General features: G+C 39.9%; 1 protein-coding gene and 1 pseudogene across 5 annotated transcripts in view; both read right to left on the bottom strand.

The window, feature by feature from the left end:
• Positions 1–3,438: 3,438 nt before the first annotated feature.
• Positions 3,439–5,147, bottom strand: LOC143680246 (thiamine pyrophosphokinase 1 pseudogene; annotated as a pseudogene).
• Positions 5,148–11,179: 6,032 nt separating this feature from the next.
• NR5A2 (nuclear receptor subfamily 5 group A member 2) overlaps positions 11,180–19,556 on the bottom strand; it is a 144,416-nt gene continuing 136,039 nt past the window's right edge. For all 5 annotated transcript variants that reach the window (XM_077157339.1, XM_077157340.1, XM_077157341.1 and 2 more), the window contains one exon: positions 11,180–11,477. In XM_077157339.1, the coding sequence (XP_077013454.1) occupies positions 11,230–11,477 (248 nt within the window). In that variant the 3' untranslated portion in view covers positions 11,180–11,229. The remainder of the gene's footprint in view (positions 11,478–19,556) is intronic.

Raw genomic sequence — 19,556 nt, 5'->3', positions numbered from 1 at the left:
ACAAATTCTTTCCGGACCTCTTTGTCTGTGAAAAGTTTAATATCTCCCTCAGTTTTGAAGGACAATTTGGCTGGGTACAGAATTCTTGGCTGGAAGTCTTTCTCTTTCAGGATCTTGAATATAGCATGCCACTGCCTTCTCGCCTCCAGGGTGCTAGTTGAGTAGTCTGAACTCAGTCTTATTTGATTTCCCTAGCATGTAGTAGATTGCTTTTCTCTTGGTACTTTCAGGATTTTCTGCTTCTCTTCAACATTTGACAGACTGATTAGTATGTGCTTTGGGGAAGGCCTATTTGGATTTATTCTGTTTGAAGTTCGTTGGGCTTCTTTGACTTGTATATTTATGTCCTCCATGAGGGTTGGGAAGTTTTTCCCTATTACATGCTCAACTGCTCTTCCTAGCCCTTTACTCCTCTCTTCTCCTTCCAGGACACCAATGATTCTTATATTTGTGTGCTTTGTTTTGGCTATCATTTCCCTGAGTTCCCGTTCCATTTTTTCCATCTTTTTTTTTTTTTTGCCATTTGCTGCTTTGAGTCTTCGAAGTCAAATATCTTGTCCTTTATATCATTTATTCTTTCTTCTGTCTTTTCAAATATGGTATTGTGTGCCTCTGGTATGTTTTTCATTTGGTCAACAGAGTCTTGAATCTCTGTGATATTCACTTTTTTTCTACTAATTCTTTCAAATTTCTCCTTATGCTCTTCTACTGTCTTTTTTTTTTTGGCATGAGCAGGCATCGGGAACTGAACCCGGGTCTCCAGCAAGGCAGGCAAGAACTCTGCCTGCTGAGCCACCATGGCCTGCCCTTCTACTGTCTTCTTGATCTCCGTTATGTCATTTGCTATCCCACTTATTTTATTAAGTAGAATGGTATAAATATCTTTGATTAGTTGCTCCAATGTCTGTGTCTCCTCTGCTGTTTTAATTTGGTCATTAGACATGGCTCTATCTGTCTGTATTGTGAAATGCTTAGTGATCGTCTGCTGTCTTCATGGTATGTAAATATTTTGACTGATTGACTTTGGGAGTTGATTTCTTTCAGTAGTCTAAGGCCTTGTGTTTGCAAGATGGCTGTACAACAGGGCAGGGGGTGGGCACTCAGTGTGGTGATTTGCTTCAGGGCAGGCATAGGCGCAGGTTCGGGATGTTATGCTGGTGCTTGTGAATGTGGGCACCCAGAGGCCAGGGAGGATGTAGCTGTGTGGGCGCACCGGTCTGGGGGGCATAACCCTGGTGTGCACTGGTCTAAGGCAGGGGGCAGTTTGTGTGCATGCGTAGAGCTGTAGCAGCCTTCGTGGATTCAGGGCAGATATGACCCGGCTGCACAGGTCAGCACTTTCTCAGAGCTGGGAAGTGTGGCTGAGGGCTGTGCATGTGTGTGGTTCTAAGATTGCTGTAAAGTGCGGTTCCCAGAGCTGAATGATGTAACTTGGGGCCACACACATGCGTGGGCCTGGGAGTGCTGTAAACGAATGCACAGAGCTCAGGCGGGGTGGAGCGAGGCTGTACAACACTATGGGCAGAGCCTGGCTTACTTCCTGTTCCCAGGCTGCCATCTGTGCACTCCTGTGGGCTCCGCATCTCTGCTCCAGACTCCAGCTTTCTGCCCCTCAGTTCCTTGGCCTCTGCAATCAGGGCTGCCGCATGTGGTGCATAAAGCTCTCCCAGGGTAGCCGCACTCCCAAATCACTGCTTCAGTGGCCTTCTAGGCCCTTCTCTAACTTTTCCATGGAGCAGGGCTAATCTCAAGCCACTGTATTTGGCCATCTTCCTCGAAGTTCCTCTACTTTTTTTTTTTTGACAACTAAATATTTTTATTTGACATCCAGATTTCAATCACACGTGCATTTTCATAAAATAATTTTTTTCTAATGAGTAATTGTTCAGAATTGCACGTTGGTTCCACTGATCCCCTTTTCATTTTCTGTTTACAATCTAAGCTTCACATTGCTTTTCATAATCAAAGTTGTTAGCACCAAGAAGAAAACAGCTGCTGTTCCATCCCGTAAAGCAACATGGGAACTGTGTGTGCATAAAACGTGTTGGGCAGGTTTGTGTTTGTACATCACTGTTTGTACAGCAACATTTGGTTTAGTAAATGTGTATATATATATATATATATATATATATATATATATATATATACATTTATACATATATATACATTATATATATAATGAAGAAGGTCCCATTATAAAAGAAATGAGAATATTCAATGGGCCAGAGATTTTACTTGGCTGTGTCAGAAAACATGTGCATTATCTGCCTCACAACTGCAAAGTGCCAGAATTTACAATTTGAGTGTGGGAAAGAACCTCAGGCTCTCAGCATTAGGCTCTTTATTCTACCATGTTCCTTTATCCCCATAGACTGTCGAACTATTTTCTGATATTTGAATAAAATTTTGATCTATGAACCAAACATTTATTTTTTTCAGTCTGTGGTGCCAGACAAAATGATTTTTTTTTTTAGATGTATGGCCTGGGAATCAAACCCAGGTCTCCAGCATTGAAGGTTAGCATTCTACCACTGAACCACCCGTGCACCCCAAAATGAATTTTTATGCTTAAGTTTCTTCTGCACAACTTTTTCAGTCTGTGGGCATAGACTTTGTTTAGGCATAGTTTTGATCTGTCACTCCACTAAAGTTTAGGGCATTTACTTCAGAAGTTCAGTTTGGTATTAAGTTAGTAGAATGGGCTTCAAGAATTATTTATCTTTCTCTCTTTACCTATAACTCACATAATTACCTGCTCCCAAAGTCTGGAGGTCAATGACTTGATTTATTTTTTAAAAGATAATACTAGATACAGTAATAGGCCTGAATAAAGTAGTATAGTTTTAACATCCCAATTTGGAAGACATTTTTTTTTCCAGTACAAGGTGATATAAATTCTATGGAGAATATAATATTAAAATACATTCAGAAGTACCCCTTGTTCTTAAAAGCATTTAAGGATGAACAGCAGGAGTTAGTGATGTGCTGGACTCCAAGGAGTTTAATCAGCTTCCAACTAAAGACAATTTTCTTTAAAATTAATTGGAATGATTAATAACACAATAAAGAATAATTAGTACTTACTAGTTATTTATTTTTTAAACATGGTCAGGCACCGGAAAAGGAAGCCGGATCTCCGGCACGGCAGCGAGAACTCTGCCACTGAGCCACCAATGCCTGCCCAGTACTTAATTTTATAATGGAATTATTCACATTAGTTTGCACAGTAGAGCTTCTTTTCTTTTCTAACAAATAATGATTTTGCCTCTCATTGTAAAATTCACATCTGTCATGTATGATATTGCCTGGATTATCTGAACTAGCAGCTTCCTGGAGAAGTGTAGATTCCAGTAAACCCAGGAGAACTGTTATTAATGAACAACATGATCATTGGTGATGAGGTAAGGTAGAGGCACACTATGGATGCCAGTCAATAGGTTAGTCTTTGATGGCCATGGTCCAGAGAGCAGCTGATCAGTTTCCACAGTCACTACCTCAGATCCAGCAGAGATATTCCGGAACCAAACACATGAATTGTGAGGTTCCACTTTAGGCCTGTTGTGGCACCATGATTGCAGGCTGTCCAACAGTTATAAGGCCACACCAGTCACCTTCCATTCCAATGTTTGCATGCAACTTGTACCTTCCGGGTTGGAGCAGGAAGATGAGAGATTTTTCTTGAATTATTACAATAGGCAAAGGAGTGATGGGAGATACTTGAAACGGGGTGCTCACAGATGCCATTTCTGGTCAAAATATACACTAAGTCCTAAGCCCAGTGTCAAAATCATATCAACCTGTAGGTCTTGCTCTTTTATCTTTTTTTTTTTTTTTTTTTTTTTTTGGAGCACTTGGAGCACTTTGTAAAGTCAGTGAGGTCTTGATCAGGAGTTGAAATCAACTCACAACCCTTACTACCGTAGTACTCTCTGACTTCAGGCCTAAGAGAATCAAATCCTCCATTGATGAATTCAGGCAAAAATCTTCCCCAGCCTCCTTCGGTGATATCATATAAGCGGTTGGCACCTCCATCAGCAAAGGCTTTGAAAAGAGCTTTGCTCCAAAGAGAACAGTCTTCCAAAAGCTGGTTCCGAATCAAAAGGCAGTACTTCAAATACCCAGTGGGAAGTGGGGTTCCAACGGGGTAAAGGCTTGTCCGCATTGAAATATTTGCCTACAATGACGAGTGGAGACACCAGCGAAAGGAGCGTAGTGCTGCGATGGTAAGGGCGCACGACTGGGGAGACTCGAGATGGTTGCCCTTTTCACAGCTTTGATTGTTAGACTTTTTTTTCATGTTGTGCTGAAATCTTTCTCCTTGTAGTCTCTATGTATCTCCCTATAGTATCTATGTATTCTACTCCCAGTTGTTTCTACTTGTTGGAGCTAAAAAGCACAGCTCTAAACCCTTTTGCATGGGAAAGCTCTTTCTTCAGATGGTGTGCAGAGACACAGAACACTTTGAATTAATAGAGTAATGCCATTTCTACCACCTAGTTCTCTGCATTAACAACACACTCACGGGGGGAGTTCACATGCAATCATATCTGTGAATTGTCCCTGAAGGGAAACATAAGATGCACTGGTAAAGCTGGGTTTGGAGTGGAATGAGCATGTTGAGGTTTTGACCAGATTATTTTAGTCTTGGCCCCACTAAGATGTCCATGGCCAAAGCAAAGGAAACAAATGGGGAGTAATGTGGTCTAAAGGTCAGGAAATTTTAATTCTTTGGGGGAAATCATGTGCTGTGCCTGCTGCCTGCACTGGGTGGGGACTTAGTGATGACAAATTCACTATCCTTGCTTTGGGGCTTACAGTCCGTATAGGCAACCCCAACAAACAAGCACGACAAGCCTAAAGCATAATTTACTCCCAAAGTCTTGGGCCCAGCAGAGGGTTCTTCTGACCTTTATGGGGTGCGCTGGCTGGGGATGGGCAACCAGGAGGGCTTCCCGGGGACTGGTCAGAGTATGCCGGATTATTGGGGAGCAACACGTGTGAAAGCACAGACGCAGAAAAGAGCAGGTTATGCTCAGGGACAGCAAGTAGTTCAGTTTGGTGGATCCAAGGGCATGCATCGAGAAGGCCCTAAAGATGGGGCTGGGAGGGCAGGCGGGGGCTGTGTCGTGAAGGACCTTGGATACCATGAGTTTAGAAATTTTTTTCCTGGAGATACCAGGCATCAGGGAATTGTAAGCAAACGAACCATTTGATCAGCTCGGGGGCAGAAATATGGTACTGGTAGTTGTGTGAAGTGAAGTTTGGAGTGGGTTGAGATAGACGGAAAGTGACTAGTCTGGAGGCTCTTGTATAATTTTGGGCAAGAAATGCCAGGGGCTGCTGTGAAGGAGAGGGTCCTCTCAAATCAGAGAGAGTTTTAGGGAACATGAACCGGTGGGACTTGGATACTTAGATTATGTGGGAAGTGAGAGAGCAGCATGATGAAAAGTTGGTGCAGAGTCCTGAGCAGGAGGGGCTGGGAATCTGTGGGGCTTCTCTTCCTGTTGCTAAAGTGGTTGGAGGTCCCAGCTCGATTATAGCTCACTGGGCCCTGTTGTACCCTCAGAGAGATGAGGCTGACACAACCCACCATGCCAAGAACAGGTTCTGCAGTTGGATCAGGTGAGGTAAGAGAGTGGACATGTTTAGTAAAGTTGAAGGGTTGGATACCCATCAGGTGTCAACACATTGCCCCCTTAGAAGGATGGCTCATGTCTGTTCTCTTCCATATCCTTCTGACTAGTAGGTTCCTGAGGATAATCTCAGACCTGGCCTAGTGTCCTAGGGTATTTCCTGAAATCCCCAGTACTCCCTGGGGGAGCTTTGGATCTGATCCCAGTTGGCATTAGCTCATGATAAGTTAAGGGGGGCCCAGTACTTGAGCCTACCTGTTTCTTGGTAGCGTTAGTTATAACCTCATTTCATGGTTACTTAGCAAACTAGGCTAATTATACTCCCTTTTGTGCATCTCCCTCTGTTATGAGTTGAATTGTGTCCCCCCAAAGGACATGTTCAAGTTCTAGGCCCCGTGTCATGAATGTAAACTTATCTGGAGATAGAATCTTGGAAGAGGCAATTAGGTAAATTGAGGTCATACTAGAATAAAGTGAGTCCTAGTCCAACATGACTGGTGTCCTTATAAAAAGGGGGAATTTTGGACACAGTCAGAGACAGAGGAAGGCCATTTGAATGTGGAAGCAGAAAATAGAGTTATTCTGCTACCAGCCAAAGAATTCCAAGGGCTGTCAACAACCACCAGAAGCCAGGAGAGAGGCAGGAAACAGATTCTTCCCTACAGTTGTCAGCGGGAGCCTGGCCCTGCTGACATCTTGATTTCGGACGTCTGGACTCCAGAACTCTGAGGCAATATGTTTCTGTTGTTTTAAGCCACCTAATTTGTGGTACTTGGTTATGGAAGCCTTAGGAAACCAAGACACCCTTTTTTCTAGCAACAGTTAAATCTGTGAGGTTTCATACATTAGCTCTTAGGTTTTCTACAAAAAAAAACAAAAAACAAAACACAGTCTTGTATCAGTCAGGGAATTATTAATTCCTAACTTAACATAAAACAAATGCCCTTCTGGAAAAAAAAGTATTGCAAGAATATTTATTTTGAGTACTAAACTATACACTTCCTGTTCGGCACTGAGGAAAATTGGTCTTTATTATTCCAGGGAAATGTCAAGATCACTAAGTATTGTAGCATTTTGACCTGGGTTATGTTGAACAAACTCTCCACATGTTTCTCATAAAAATATACATCACTGATGGCTTCAAACTGAATGTCAAACTTAGTTAAAGGTACAAACCTCTTCAAAGTTATTGTGGATATCAAATATTACAATCAAATGCACATCGGCATAAACCATTTTTTTCCCTTAGGGGCTGCCTCATACTGATGGATTTAGCAACTTTGTGAGCGTTATTTGAGGTGATAGAACTTAGGTCTCTGCTCTCTCAACAGAATGACCTCTGCCAGGTTGGCCTTGGAGTAACTCCCTCCCTACCAATATTTTTAGATGTATATAACACTTATAAAAACATTAAAAAATTTTTTCCATGTTCTAAATCTTGAGCAGAATGATGCTTACCTGTGTGTACACATTTGTAAAAATCTATCAAGCTGTGTGCTTTTCTGTAGGTAACTTACAATTCAATTTTATATAAATACATTCATGTTCTATGAAATGTCAACAAGGATGCTTTTTAAAGAAAGTTCTTCCTAGTAAGAAGTTGAGAAGGAAGATGTTTTGTAGACCACTATCTGAAGTTATTAAAAATCTTAGTTCCGTCATCTACTGGATCCTAAGTGTGGCATCTTTTTGTAGAACCCTAAGAAAAATCAGGTGTCTTCTGGGAAAGGGACAATGAGCCCTGCTTATTTTGCAGAGGGGAGGATGGGAAGAGTGCAATGCGGAGGGGAGAGGGCTGGGTGGCTATGTTTCATAACTGTTTGTGGTTCCTGCACTACTTTGTAATAACGGTATTGTTAATTCTTCAAATGGATTTTGCAGATGTTTTGTTGCTTTATAAAGTCTCCGAGGTGTGGAAAGGAGGTAATTTCTGGAGCAGGAACACCTTTCTTTTTAGGGTTAAAGTCCACAAAGCGTAGAGCAGAGGCTTTTATGTTTCTCAGTTATTGCTGAACATTTGCCTATTCAGTGGTGACCTGAAGGCTGATCTCTAAGATTTTTGCCTTTTAAGCAAGTCCCAAGTGTCATCCTGGTTCAGAGATGGCATGGTGTAGTGTTCAAGAGTGTGGACCTGGGAGCTAAACTATCTGAGTTCAAATTCCAGCTCCTCCAGTGAGGAGGCTATGACCTTCAGCAGGAACTTGTAAGACGAGGATAATGGCTGGTCTCAGGGAGTTGTTCTGAGGATCAAGTGCATTGATAGGGCACTTGGGAAAGTCATTGGCACACAGTAAGCGCTACAAAAAATGTTAGCTATTCTAAGGTTTCATTTCTGCCAATTAAGGTGTAGTAGTAATTGATGTAAAATGCTTTCTTTAGCATGAAGATATGATGTAATATTGAGTTTAATGCTTCAGGTATCCATCCAAGGACAACAGACCATCCTAGAAAATATCTAGAGAAAGAAAACTTGTCCTCTTGTGGAATTCTTTGACTCCATTCTTAGTCAATACCTTAATTACTTAGAAGCGTTAGTATCTAATAGAATGAGGACGGCAAAAAACTTTTAAAAATTATCAGGCTGGGCATAGCAATATTTATTGAAATACTGAAAAAAAATTCCATTTTGTTGAGAAATTCCTGGCAAGAACTGACATGACAATATGTATTTTCACTGATACAGTAAGAAAACATCAACAAGTAAGCGACTTCACACTCTAAATATCGCATGGATTTGAGTTCAAGGCAGCTGCAGGTCTGCCATGCAAATACCAGACATTACGGATTGTCTGTTTACAAACATAGACCAACTATAATAAACCAGGTTAAGCCAAAAATCTCTCAATTTGAGTCTGCGTGCATTAATCAGTACTGTAATTGATAAGACAGTTGTTAAGTAAATGGTTACCAACTGGCTAACAATTAACATGCGAGCTTTCCTTTGCCAACTTTGCAGGGACCACAGATCCTGGCTGTGGCACATTCCTGCTAATCAGCATCTGTCCTTGGCTGTCACCAGCAGTGTGGGCATAGCTTTCCCTGCTGCCCCTCTTTCTAGCTGTTAGAATGCCACTCTTCAACATCTTTTTTTAGGTTTCATATTCAGCGGGGGGAATACTGTACATTTAAACTAAGAAAACATGGATTTTAAGAGTGTTTTCTGCCATGTTAAAAACCCTTGAATAACGACCCCCTGCCCTGAAATGATAGTCACCTCCATGCGTGCTCTGCGCCCAGGATGGAACCATTTCATGAACTGCTGGCAACACCATTCCTCTCCAGCTGGCTTCTGGCCAATTTGCTTTGTAACTGGGGAAGGCGGTGATGTGACATTCTGGTCAGCAACATTTTATTGTCATTTGAGTCATGAAGATAAACAACAGGTGATTGAGACTCTGCATAAGGCGCTATTGATGCCCAGCTGAGCTAATGTGTACCCTTCACACGGACGAATATTAGAGGCGATTAATAAAAGTAATAAAATAATCCTCTTTGTACACACAGAAGTAATAACTAATATCTTTGGTATACAACTTACAATGCTTGGAAAAGAAAACCAGGTAAGACTCCACCTTGTTAAATTTACTTGAAGACAGAGGAAGCTACGGGTCACATAATTTACGATATTAAATAAACTACAGTAAGAATTATGAAGATTTACAGACATTTAATCAAGTGAATGATTTTAATTCATTAAGACCCTTCTATGTCCCTGAACTATGTTCCACTAACTTGAAGACATGCTACAGTAAACACATATATTTGGTTTCTTCAGTCTTGGCGATATCTTATACAAAGATGAAACCAAGGAACAATAAATTAGCATCATAATTGTCTACACTTGAAACTATGATATACAATATAAATAAACTATTCAAAAGCCAGAAACATTTATGAAAAAAATTAAAGGATCAGGAGATAACATTTTTTTTTTACAGTTTCTACAAGTGATTGTGCCGCCGATAATTTCAAAAAATTAAAGTCTAAATGAAATTCTTGTTTTTGATTTTAGTGTCTCACGACATACAATAATTAAGTACTGTTAAAAATAATTACCAATCATAAAAATAACATTAAGGAAATTACTGCTTTTGCTATTTTGTAATATCACAGTCCCCTCCCCCCACAAAAGGACCTAAAGAATGTAAACACTATGTTTATTTGACTTTAAAGTATTAATACTTTATTTTAAACAAATGTTAATCCACATCTGTACAGCTACCTTTTAGAATCATGAAATAAGGCAAGACTTTCATGCCTGTGGCATTACACATTAATAATACTGACATTGTCATTTGGAGAGGTTTGTTTGCAATTGTTTGTTCTCTAATATTTGTTCTACGGCAGACTTTGGTCTATGATTTAGAAAGGTCAGTATCACCATCTTCCTTTCCTTTTTGGGGAAGATTTCAATTACCTTAATGTCTCTCCAGGCCATACGTAAAAAGGCATCCTTTCCATTCTGAGTTTAAAGCATGTTCAAATGCAACAAGAATGAACCTTGAGTCAATCAATTGATCAGTTCATCTTTTCTTTTCCTTTTGCATAGTTTAATATGCTTCCATTTTGTTTTGAACTATTTAGAACTGTTAGCTATTTGACATTCCAGCAAAATATGCCTAGGCTTTTATTTTTAAATGAACTACAGACTTTGATGGTTAAAAGACTGATGTATCCTAACAAGCCTTTGGGCAAGAAATTTTTATGACAACCGGTAATGCCAAAGCCACATTTCAGCAACAGTAGCAGAAATAAGGTCTAACTTGCTTTAGCTATGGAGAGTTTGCTCTAAAAGTTTGTAGTCATTTCCTTTAATATTAGTTAATGCTTATATAAGACCAGAAGAGGTATACTACCGGCTTTTTTTTTTTTTAACATTATGAACACATGACAAAAGAAACTTCAGAACATGTTTAAAATGGCAAGCTAACGTATTAATAGACTGTTCCTATTAGCTGTTTGCAGGTCTAAGATACGAACATTCAAAATTAGGCTTTTCATGATTTGGTGGAGCTATTACTGGGTGTGGCTGAACACAGGTCCTTAGGACAGATTCCGTGGTTCCAGGGCGGAAGGTGCGGGGGCCTTGAAAGGTAGAGGGAGGGGCTGTTGTAGGTGCAGCTGATGCATTCTTGAGAATTGTTTTCATTTCAGCTTTACCAGGGTGGAATTCTGTGAGCTCAGATTCCTTGCTGTATAAGCCTAATTAACAACACAGATCAGTTCCTACATTTCTTCATAGCGACATCAGTTTAAATATACAAGAATTGGTGTCCCTTTTTATTCCGACATGGTGTTTGTGTCCAACTGGGAGTTCAGTCCACTCCACCACAATGTCTTTCATATGGAATCCTTTGGGGATGTAAAGCATTTGATTCACAGTTTGCAATACAAATACCCTGATACATCATTGATTTGCTAGTTAAGTATTTGATTATTACGCCTTTTAAAATTCAATATCTTTCAACCAAGTTTTTAATCAGTGTTGCTTGGAGCAGTTCAGAGTATTTCTTTCTTTTTTCTCTCCGCCCACCCCACCCCCCCACCCCCCGCAATCTCTTTTTGTTTTGAAAGCAGAGCTTTTAGGGGTCGTAATTTAGGCTCTTTTTGCATGCAACATCTCAATGAGGAGGTTATTATAGGGCACGTCCCCGTTCAGGTGTTTGTAGTAGAGGTATTCTTCAGCCTGCATGCTGATAGCACGGATTTCCGGGAGTCGGAGAAGTAGCTGCCCAAATTTCTCTGTCTGCTGAGGATAGTTGCACATTGTGTAGTCCAGCAGGGCGGCATTTACTTGTTCTTGGACACCCTCTACTAGCTGGAAGTTCTCAAGGTTTTTGACATCTGGATTTAAAAAAAAAAGAAAAAAAAGCAACAACATTTCAGTTGCATCTTTATTCCTGTTTACTAAAGCAGCATATCCCATTAATGGATGTATTTTCCTCCCAACATAAGCATATCTTTGTATGTTGCTGAATATTCAGTAAGCCTCACTCCTCGAGCTTACTGGGAAAATGATCACAAAAGAGCTTTAGAAAAATGTCTTGCTGAAATTCTGCATATACCTCAAATCAATTAGGCACCAATGGATTTTGAGCAAGGTCAACTCTTTTCATGTCTTACAAAAGGAAAGGTTTGAGGATTCCTAAAGAAGAGGGATCATAATATATTGCCAGCCTATGAGTCCCCAGAGAAAGACCTATCTTAACCCAGTATATTACACAATTCATATAATTCTTTATTAATTTTTCTGACCCAAGGTGAAATCTGTGTCCAGGGTATGATGTAGTTAATTCTAATAAAAAGTGGCAGGGTTCTTGTTTCTGTTTGACATTTTCTAAATGATTCTGAAAGCCTCTGACTTGTCTAGCCTATGCTAATGAACCATCTGGTACACTCCAGTGACTGCCAGCGGAATATTTGCTACTGGGAACTCTCTAAAATATATATCTTGGTGACTAATGATCGTTATAAAATGAAAGTCTTGTCCTTTAGGCAGAATGCAAGCCAGGATGGTCAGTGCTCTTCAACTAAATGTGGTTTCTAAATTCTGATACTTTGCTTCTGTTTTTGTTTTCTGGTCCTGGGTCACTCAGAGGGAGGAGAGGAGCACAGACAATCCATTCTGCCTCGCTCCTGGGGGTCACCCACAGTTGTTTTAAAGCATCTGCCCTAAAGGGCCCTATACATTTTGATTAAGAGAGAAACACAGAGTCAAAAAAGACAGACTGATAGACAAATATACACATGCACAATGTGCAAGGGAAAAGGGTACGCTGGAATTTCTCTTCTGGAGAGCACTTATGTTAACTGCACAGCTTATATGCAGTGTGTGTATACAGGCCTCTGGAAAAAATATACAGATATGTGTGCATATTTAAATGCTCAGAAAGGAAACAGATGCAGCTCCCTACCCCATGCTTTTTTTTTCTAAATGGACACAAGTAAGAAAAAGTAGACTACTGATTCTGAAGAAAGTCCCATAATACTATGACTAAAAGGTTTAATGTACTAAGCACAGTTAATGGTTACTCTAGTAATTTTTAGTACTGTATGGCATTAAACTTGGGTCCACACGCATGCGCGTGCCCACTTTGGTATCTACAAATGTTTTTACTGTAAGGTTGCCTTACGTTTGCTGTTAAAATGTGTCCTAGGTGATCCCACTGTTTACATTTTGGGCCCTAACTTTGCATTAACATGCCTCCTCTTTCCCATCCCCAAGTCTCTGGCTCAAATTAAAAACAATGAGGAATTAAATAGTTTCCTCTTGTGGAATATTCCTAGTGTGGCAACAAATAGTTATGGAGTGTGGGAGGCGGATACCATAGCTATTTTAAAGTGAGATAGAAGAATAAAAAATACTTGATTATTTATTATTGAGATATACAAATGAACAAATTTGACACTCTTAGGAGCTGCATCTTATTGTGCATATCAATTGGCAGCCATGTTACTGTCCACTTGACATTTTATATATGTGGCATTTTCACTAAAGCATTTTGCACATATCTTATTTACAAATATTTCTTAGTTATTGAAAAATATTTGTAAATGCAGTCATGGTTTAAAATTGTGCTTGGTTCAACAGTATAAAATATAAACAATAAGGAAATACCTTTGGTTATACAACAGAAAAATTTGCACTAGTGTTAGCTCTGTCCTCTGACACTCTTACATGTTCACACATCTATATTCTGGTTATGGATATGCATTTCAGGGCAGAGGATCAATATGATTTAAAAATAGCTCATCTGAATTCTGACAAATTTCTCAGTGCTGCTTCTCTTTATTCTCCACTTGAGTTGGAGTAGGCAGAATTTATTTTTCTCTTTTACAAATGACTAGGGAGCTGAAAAGGAAAACAAGCAACATCCATTATTATGGTGATTTACACATAGTTTTGTTTTGTTTTTAAGTTTGAGATGCAGTTTTATGTTACAGTGAAAGATATTCTCATCAGCTACAGAAAGTTAACAATAGTCATGGTGATTAATGGGGAGGATATAGGAATTTGCACTGCATAAAATGTAAGATAAATGAATAACAGCCTTTTTAGAAAACTGTTTTTGGAACTTTCCTTTCTAGATAAAGGTATTCTTTCTGAGAGATAGGTTTAACGTTCTGTGATAAATTATGCCACCCTATTCAAAAGAAAAAACTACCAGCAAACATAAAACAAAGGCTAGATCTTAAGTTCTGGTTTATTTGCTTGCCAATGTTAGAGAATGTTCAGATCAGCATTCTCTGGATAATTTCCATGGTTACTCATCCAGACTGGTGCCTGTCTCCCAAAACTTTGAAAATATAATGCAATTTTCCTTCTGGAAGGAACAACTGCAAGTTTCCCCTATGTAGGCTGAATATCATAAAAATTTTCTCTAAAGCTCGTATGAGCTGAATCCACAGGAATGAATTAATATTCCCATTAAGCCATTTCTATGGATTTGTCATTAAATATAACAAAGGCTGTGCTACTAATCACCCCAAAGATACTTGCTGAATGACCTATTTTGTTTTTATGTCTATACAGGCAATTAGTAATTTGGTGGCAATGATCCTGATATTTAAGCCATAAGGTTAAAAAAGAAGTGGGGGCGGAAGGTTTTGATTGAATTACTCACATTTTCTGACAAAGTCATCATTGGATAATTGCTCCACTGTGGGCGCTCACTATTGGTTGCTGCAGTTCTCCCCCTCACTGCATTTCTGCATTTCCCCTCGCAGTCCACTTCCACATCTAGACTGTAAGCTCCATGGGGTGAGGACTATGTCCTATTACAGCACCCCCAGAGAACACCCCAGTAAACGTTTGCCTTGTATTCTTGGTTTATCTTTCCACATCGACACTACTGTGACATGAGCTGTTCTATTGATCGCATCATATAAACCAATTTCCCTTTTTCTCTCCCTAGAAACAATTTTCCAAGACTTTGACTTAGACAATAGGTCTTTCCCTGAAATAAAATAGTTTAAATGTAATAGTATTTTCTATTCAAATACTCTTCAGGTGAATCCTTTTGTAGTATGAATAAGCAGATTCTAATTGACATGTTTTGCTTTGTACTGTGCATAGAACTCTAATGCATTATTATTACTTATTATTTCATACCTTCATGCATGCACAAAGTTTGGTTTCATTCATTCATTCAGTTAGTCTTTCAGCCTAACGAACAGACCCAGGCCAGGCCCTGTGCCAGGTGTGGAAGATACAGGAATCAATGTGCATTCTCAGTTTGATCTGGAATCAGGTCCCTGGGGGATCCTGAATCTCTCAAGTCTTCGGGTTTCATAAGATCTTGAGATGGTCCACAAGGACCGAAATACAATGGAGAAGGTTAAGTGCCAAAATACAGATGGCACTGTTTCTCAAGACTTGGAATCTCTCTTTGATGTGGTTCACTTTTATTTACCTTTTAAATGTAAGAGTCAATAAATTTAAATTTTAAATGTGTTCCCACAATACTCATAGAACTAGTTTTTGGGATAATTCACGCTATTTCATGAAACTTCAGACAAAATACATTTTAATTACAATTTAAAATCATTTCTCTAAGTTGTCCCACCTACTAATCAAGTCTTATTTCACACTAAGTAATGAACGGTAGCTGGCGTATTTGACAGCTTTAACACATCTACGGCATGAGTCTGTCTGTAACAGTAGAAGTTCACAAATGAATTGATATTAAGTTACATGAGAAAAACCACACATGTTCCAGAGTTCTCAGACATATATGTATTTGAGATTTGCTGTTTGAGTCCTATTTGAAATAGCATCGCACCAAATCTGGATTATAGAAAGAGACCCCTTGTTGGAGAATTAGAAAGGAGACCAAAATTCCCTCTAGTTCTTCAGTGGTGGTGAATACTGGATTTCAAAGTTTCCTACATTTGGCACTGTGTTTGCTCCTTTGAAATTTATGTAAGCTTTATTTTAGTACAATTAAAAAAAGTTAATGAGCCTCATCATTACAAATTCTGAATTGGAAACTGTATATATATAGACAGAGGCATCCCCAATCCTTTCTGTATAGCCTTTAAACTTTGATGACTAGCAAGAACATTTTGTGCTTCTCCTGGAAGTATCAACGTCTTATCATCTATTCTACTTTATTCACTCAGGGACTAATTACCAACTTTTTATGTGAAACAGCATTACTATAAGCTCACAGTGGGGTGCTCAGATTTTTTTTCCATCCTTGTTGGAAAGTAAACCCTTAGGTCTTCTTGAATATATTACAATGCTAGCTTAGTGCTGGGTTTTCGGTCACACACTGAATTCAGGCTCCCTCTGAAGGTGAAGCTCCCTTAGCTTTTCCACCCTGGCACCTACCCCAGTGGCACAGCCTGTAAACCTTCCCACACAAAGTGCTCTTTTCAGAGATGCGTCCTTTGCTGCGCATGGGGTGAGGGTTGGGGGTTGGGGGTGGGACACTGAGGCTCTGTTTTGCCTTTAGCTAAGAAGATAATCATCTTTGTTGATTTTCCACAAGTGTGGGGGGAAAAAAATCTCACCTAGCCCTTTAAAAAGTATAAAGGGGGAGAAAAGAGGTACTATTTTACATATAGAGAATATTTATTTTCCTTGAGGCTTTTGAAGGGATGGCAAACTAAACTGGTACACCATTTGTCCTCAGAGAAGGACCTGTGCTTTGATAGGTCAGAAAAAGAAAGAAGAAACAAAGTTTTCTATAAGGAATGAATTTTTTAAAGGACCAAATTTGCATGTTTCCTATAAGTAATTTGTGAGGACTTTTTTGGAGGCTGGACAGCGACATGCGCGCTCCTTTCACTTGAACAAAATTCACTCAATAAAGAAGTGAAGGCTGTTAGGGATTTGGGAAAACAGAATATTTTTAGTGCCAATGCCAACAATCATATTCTTTCTTCAGTTTCCAGAAAAACATGAGGATTCAGGTCTGTAAGTCCTTTATGACAATTTGTATGTACCTGTAAGTCCTTTATGATAATTTTTATGTGTGCTTATGTCCATACTTATTAACCCAAGGGCTATCTTTACCAACTAGAACACACAACCCTGTGCCTGCACATGCAAACTACAAGCAGGAAAAGGCAACCCTTGGCAAGAGCAAAAATTTGAACATAGATCATATGTAATTGTTTACACAGAGAGAAATTATAACAAACCCTTTGTACTTTACTGATCGGTACTTTGTACCTCACAAAGAATTCCGATACATTATTTGTTATTTCATCCCTTTATGTATGCACAATGTATGAATTCATTTGTTCGTTCATCCATCCATTCATCCATCCATTCATTCAGTGCCAGGTGTTGAAGATACACGTATAAAAGACAGTCTCTGTGTTAAGTAACTCATTTAACAGGAAAGAGATAAGCCGTGGGTGACTCAGGGGGCACATAGGATGGGCACCCAACCCAGGACTCGGGGGACAAGAAGTGTTCCTGGGGGAAGGGACATTTGAGAGGAGTTCTGAAAGGTGTGACCGTGAGCAGGGCAAACGTGAGGAGGAAATGATACCCTGAAAGACAGTTCTCTATATATGAAGAGAGAACCGCATACACTATTAAGCTGCTTGACCTCCCTGGGAGAGAGCAATGGGCAAGATGAGATGAAACATAAGCTTTAAGACTGAAGGGCTTTTCATTTCAGATAGAGCTTCAATTTTGTTCAGAGAGGAAAGCAGAAGCAATGAAAGATTTGAAGAAGGAAGGAGATGGCCAGCTTTCTGATATAGAAAGAGCATTCTGCCAAAAATGCAGAGAAAGGATTGGCCTGTGTGGGAGGGGCCGGGGGAACAGGTTCATGGAGAGAGGCCAGTGAGGAAGCTGTCATAGGAACAGAGGCAATCAATATGCAGGGCCATGGGGGCAAGTGGACTCGAAAGGAATCCGGATGGCTGAATCTGCAGGGCTTGTAGATCTTGGATTAACTGGGAGCAGGAAAGAACAAAGGTCCTGGACGATTTCCAGGCATCTGTCAAGGGAAGAAGGTGGTGGCCGTCACTGAATTAAATGGAGGAAAAACTTAATGAGTCTAGATACAGCCACGCTGAGTTTAAGGAGCACGTGGGAACGGTCGAAAGAGACATCCAGAAAATGGCTGGAAATAAAGGTTTTACTTCAGCAGAGAGGCCTGGGACTCATCAATGGACAGGGGATGGATGAATCCTGGGAGTCCATGAGAATGCACAGAGAGAGAAGAGAGGGGGTCTGGGGCTGGGACTCTGGAGAAGGCTGACCTGAGAAGAATTCTGTCTTGAAAGGATATTATAGGGGCCATGAAATCAAAACTCAGAGAAATTAAGTAGCTTTCTCCAAACCATAAAGTTGGCAATACCCAGGGAATGAGGAAGGAACTAACATTCACCAAGTACTAGTGAACATGCAAGGGATTTTTTTGACATCTGCTTTCTCATTTAATCTTCAGAAGAATCCTATAAGGAACTTCCATATGATCCAACAATCCTGTTACTAACTATATACTCAGAAGAACTAAAAGCAGGGATGTGAATGGACATTTGCACACTGATTTTATAGCAACATTATTCACAATCGCCAATAGATGGAAGCAACCTAAGTGTCCATTAACTGATGCGTGACCAAACAAATGGTGGTATATCCATACAATGAAATATTATGTAGCTGTAAGAAGGAATGAAGTCCTGATATATGCAAGAACATGGATGAACCATGAGGAAATCATGTAGAGCAAAATAAACCAGACATAAAAGGACAAATATTGTATAGTCTCGGTAATATGAAACAATTATAATGAGCAAACCCTGGGAGTTAGAATCTAGACTATAGGCTACCAGGAGATAGAAAGGGGGTAGAGACGGGGCAGATGATGCTTGAGGTGTACAGAATGTTTAATAAGGTTGATTGTAAATGTTCAGAAATGGATAACACAATACAATGTGATGGCAGCACAATACTGTAAGTGTAATCAACAATGCTGAATGTGAGTATGGTTGAAAGGGGAAGTCTAGGGTCATTTATGTCACTTGAAGGAAAGGTAGAGGATAAACCATGGGACTGTATAACATAGTGAAACCTATTGTGGACAATGATGGTGCTTAATTGTACAAATATATGGAAGTTGTTACATGAAAAACAACCCGAAAATTCCCAAGCTATGGGTTGATCAAATCATCCTCCTGATGTTTGAGACTCAACAAACAGTAGGTGAGTCTTTTGACAATTACTCATTTCTTTCACTACATATAAATTTCAAATAAAGGTGAGCTTTGAGAAAAAAAAAAGTATCCTATGAGGGAGGTGTTATTCTACCCATTTTCCAGATAAGGAAACTGAGGCATAGAGGAGTGGAGTAACTCTTCTCGGGTTTCTCCACTAGCAAGAAGCGGGTCTTGAATTTGAACAGGCCTAGCTTATTCTAAAGCCTTTGAACCCTCCATCGCGGGGCCTCTCTCTTCACAGGCGCCTGAACCCTGCAAGGCTCATGCCTCTGAAGGCCTAGAGCTTTGTCCCCCACATCACAGCCTGTGAGTTTCTGCCGCCTGCTGTGATTGGAGAATGGGATGTGCTGGCTAATCCCATCCCTCCATTTCTAAAGGAACCGTTTTCAGAGAGTTTACAGTTGCATGTTCCACACGGTAATCTTTGATGATTTTTGAAGGTGCTGTAGCATCTTATGTGCCATAGATATTATAAATATTATTATAAATAGCAGCCACAAGTTCAGTGTCATAGGTGTCTTCGTGGGGGCTTCTCTGGGCAATCCCCCAGCTCCACTCCTTTTCCCTTGGACTACTTAGGTGCTGAGGATACAGAAATGAGAAAAAAAATTCTCCACTTTTGCCTGCTTTAATGTATCATTTAGAAAAAAAAGAGTTCCACTGATTTTACAAAGTCTGAAAACCACTTGATTTTTTGGCACAATAACAATGCTCCAAGAGAACGGGGACTATTCTAGT

This window comes from Tamandua tetradactyla, chromosome 4 (assembly GCF_023851605.1).
Source record: "Tamandua tetradactyla isolate mTamTet1 chromosome 4, mTamTet1.pri, whole genome shotgun sequence".
Classification (NCBI taxonomy): Eukaryota; Metazoa; Chordata; class Mammalia; order Pilosa; family Myrmecophagidae; genus Tamandua; species Tamandua tetradactyla.
This window is presented reverse-complemented; position numbering and strand designations above follow the sequence as displayed.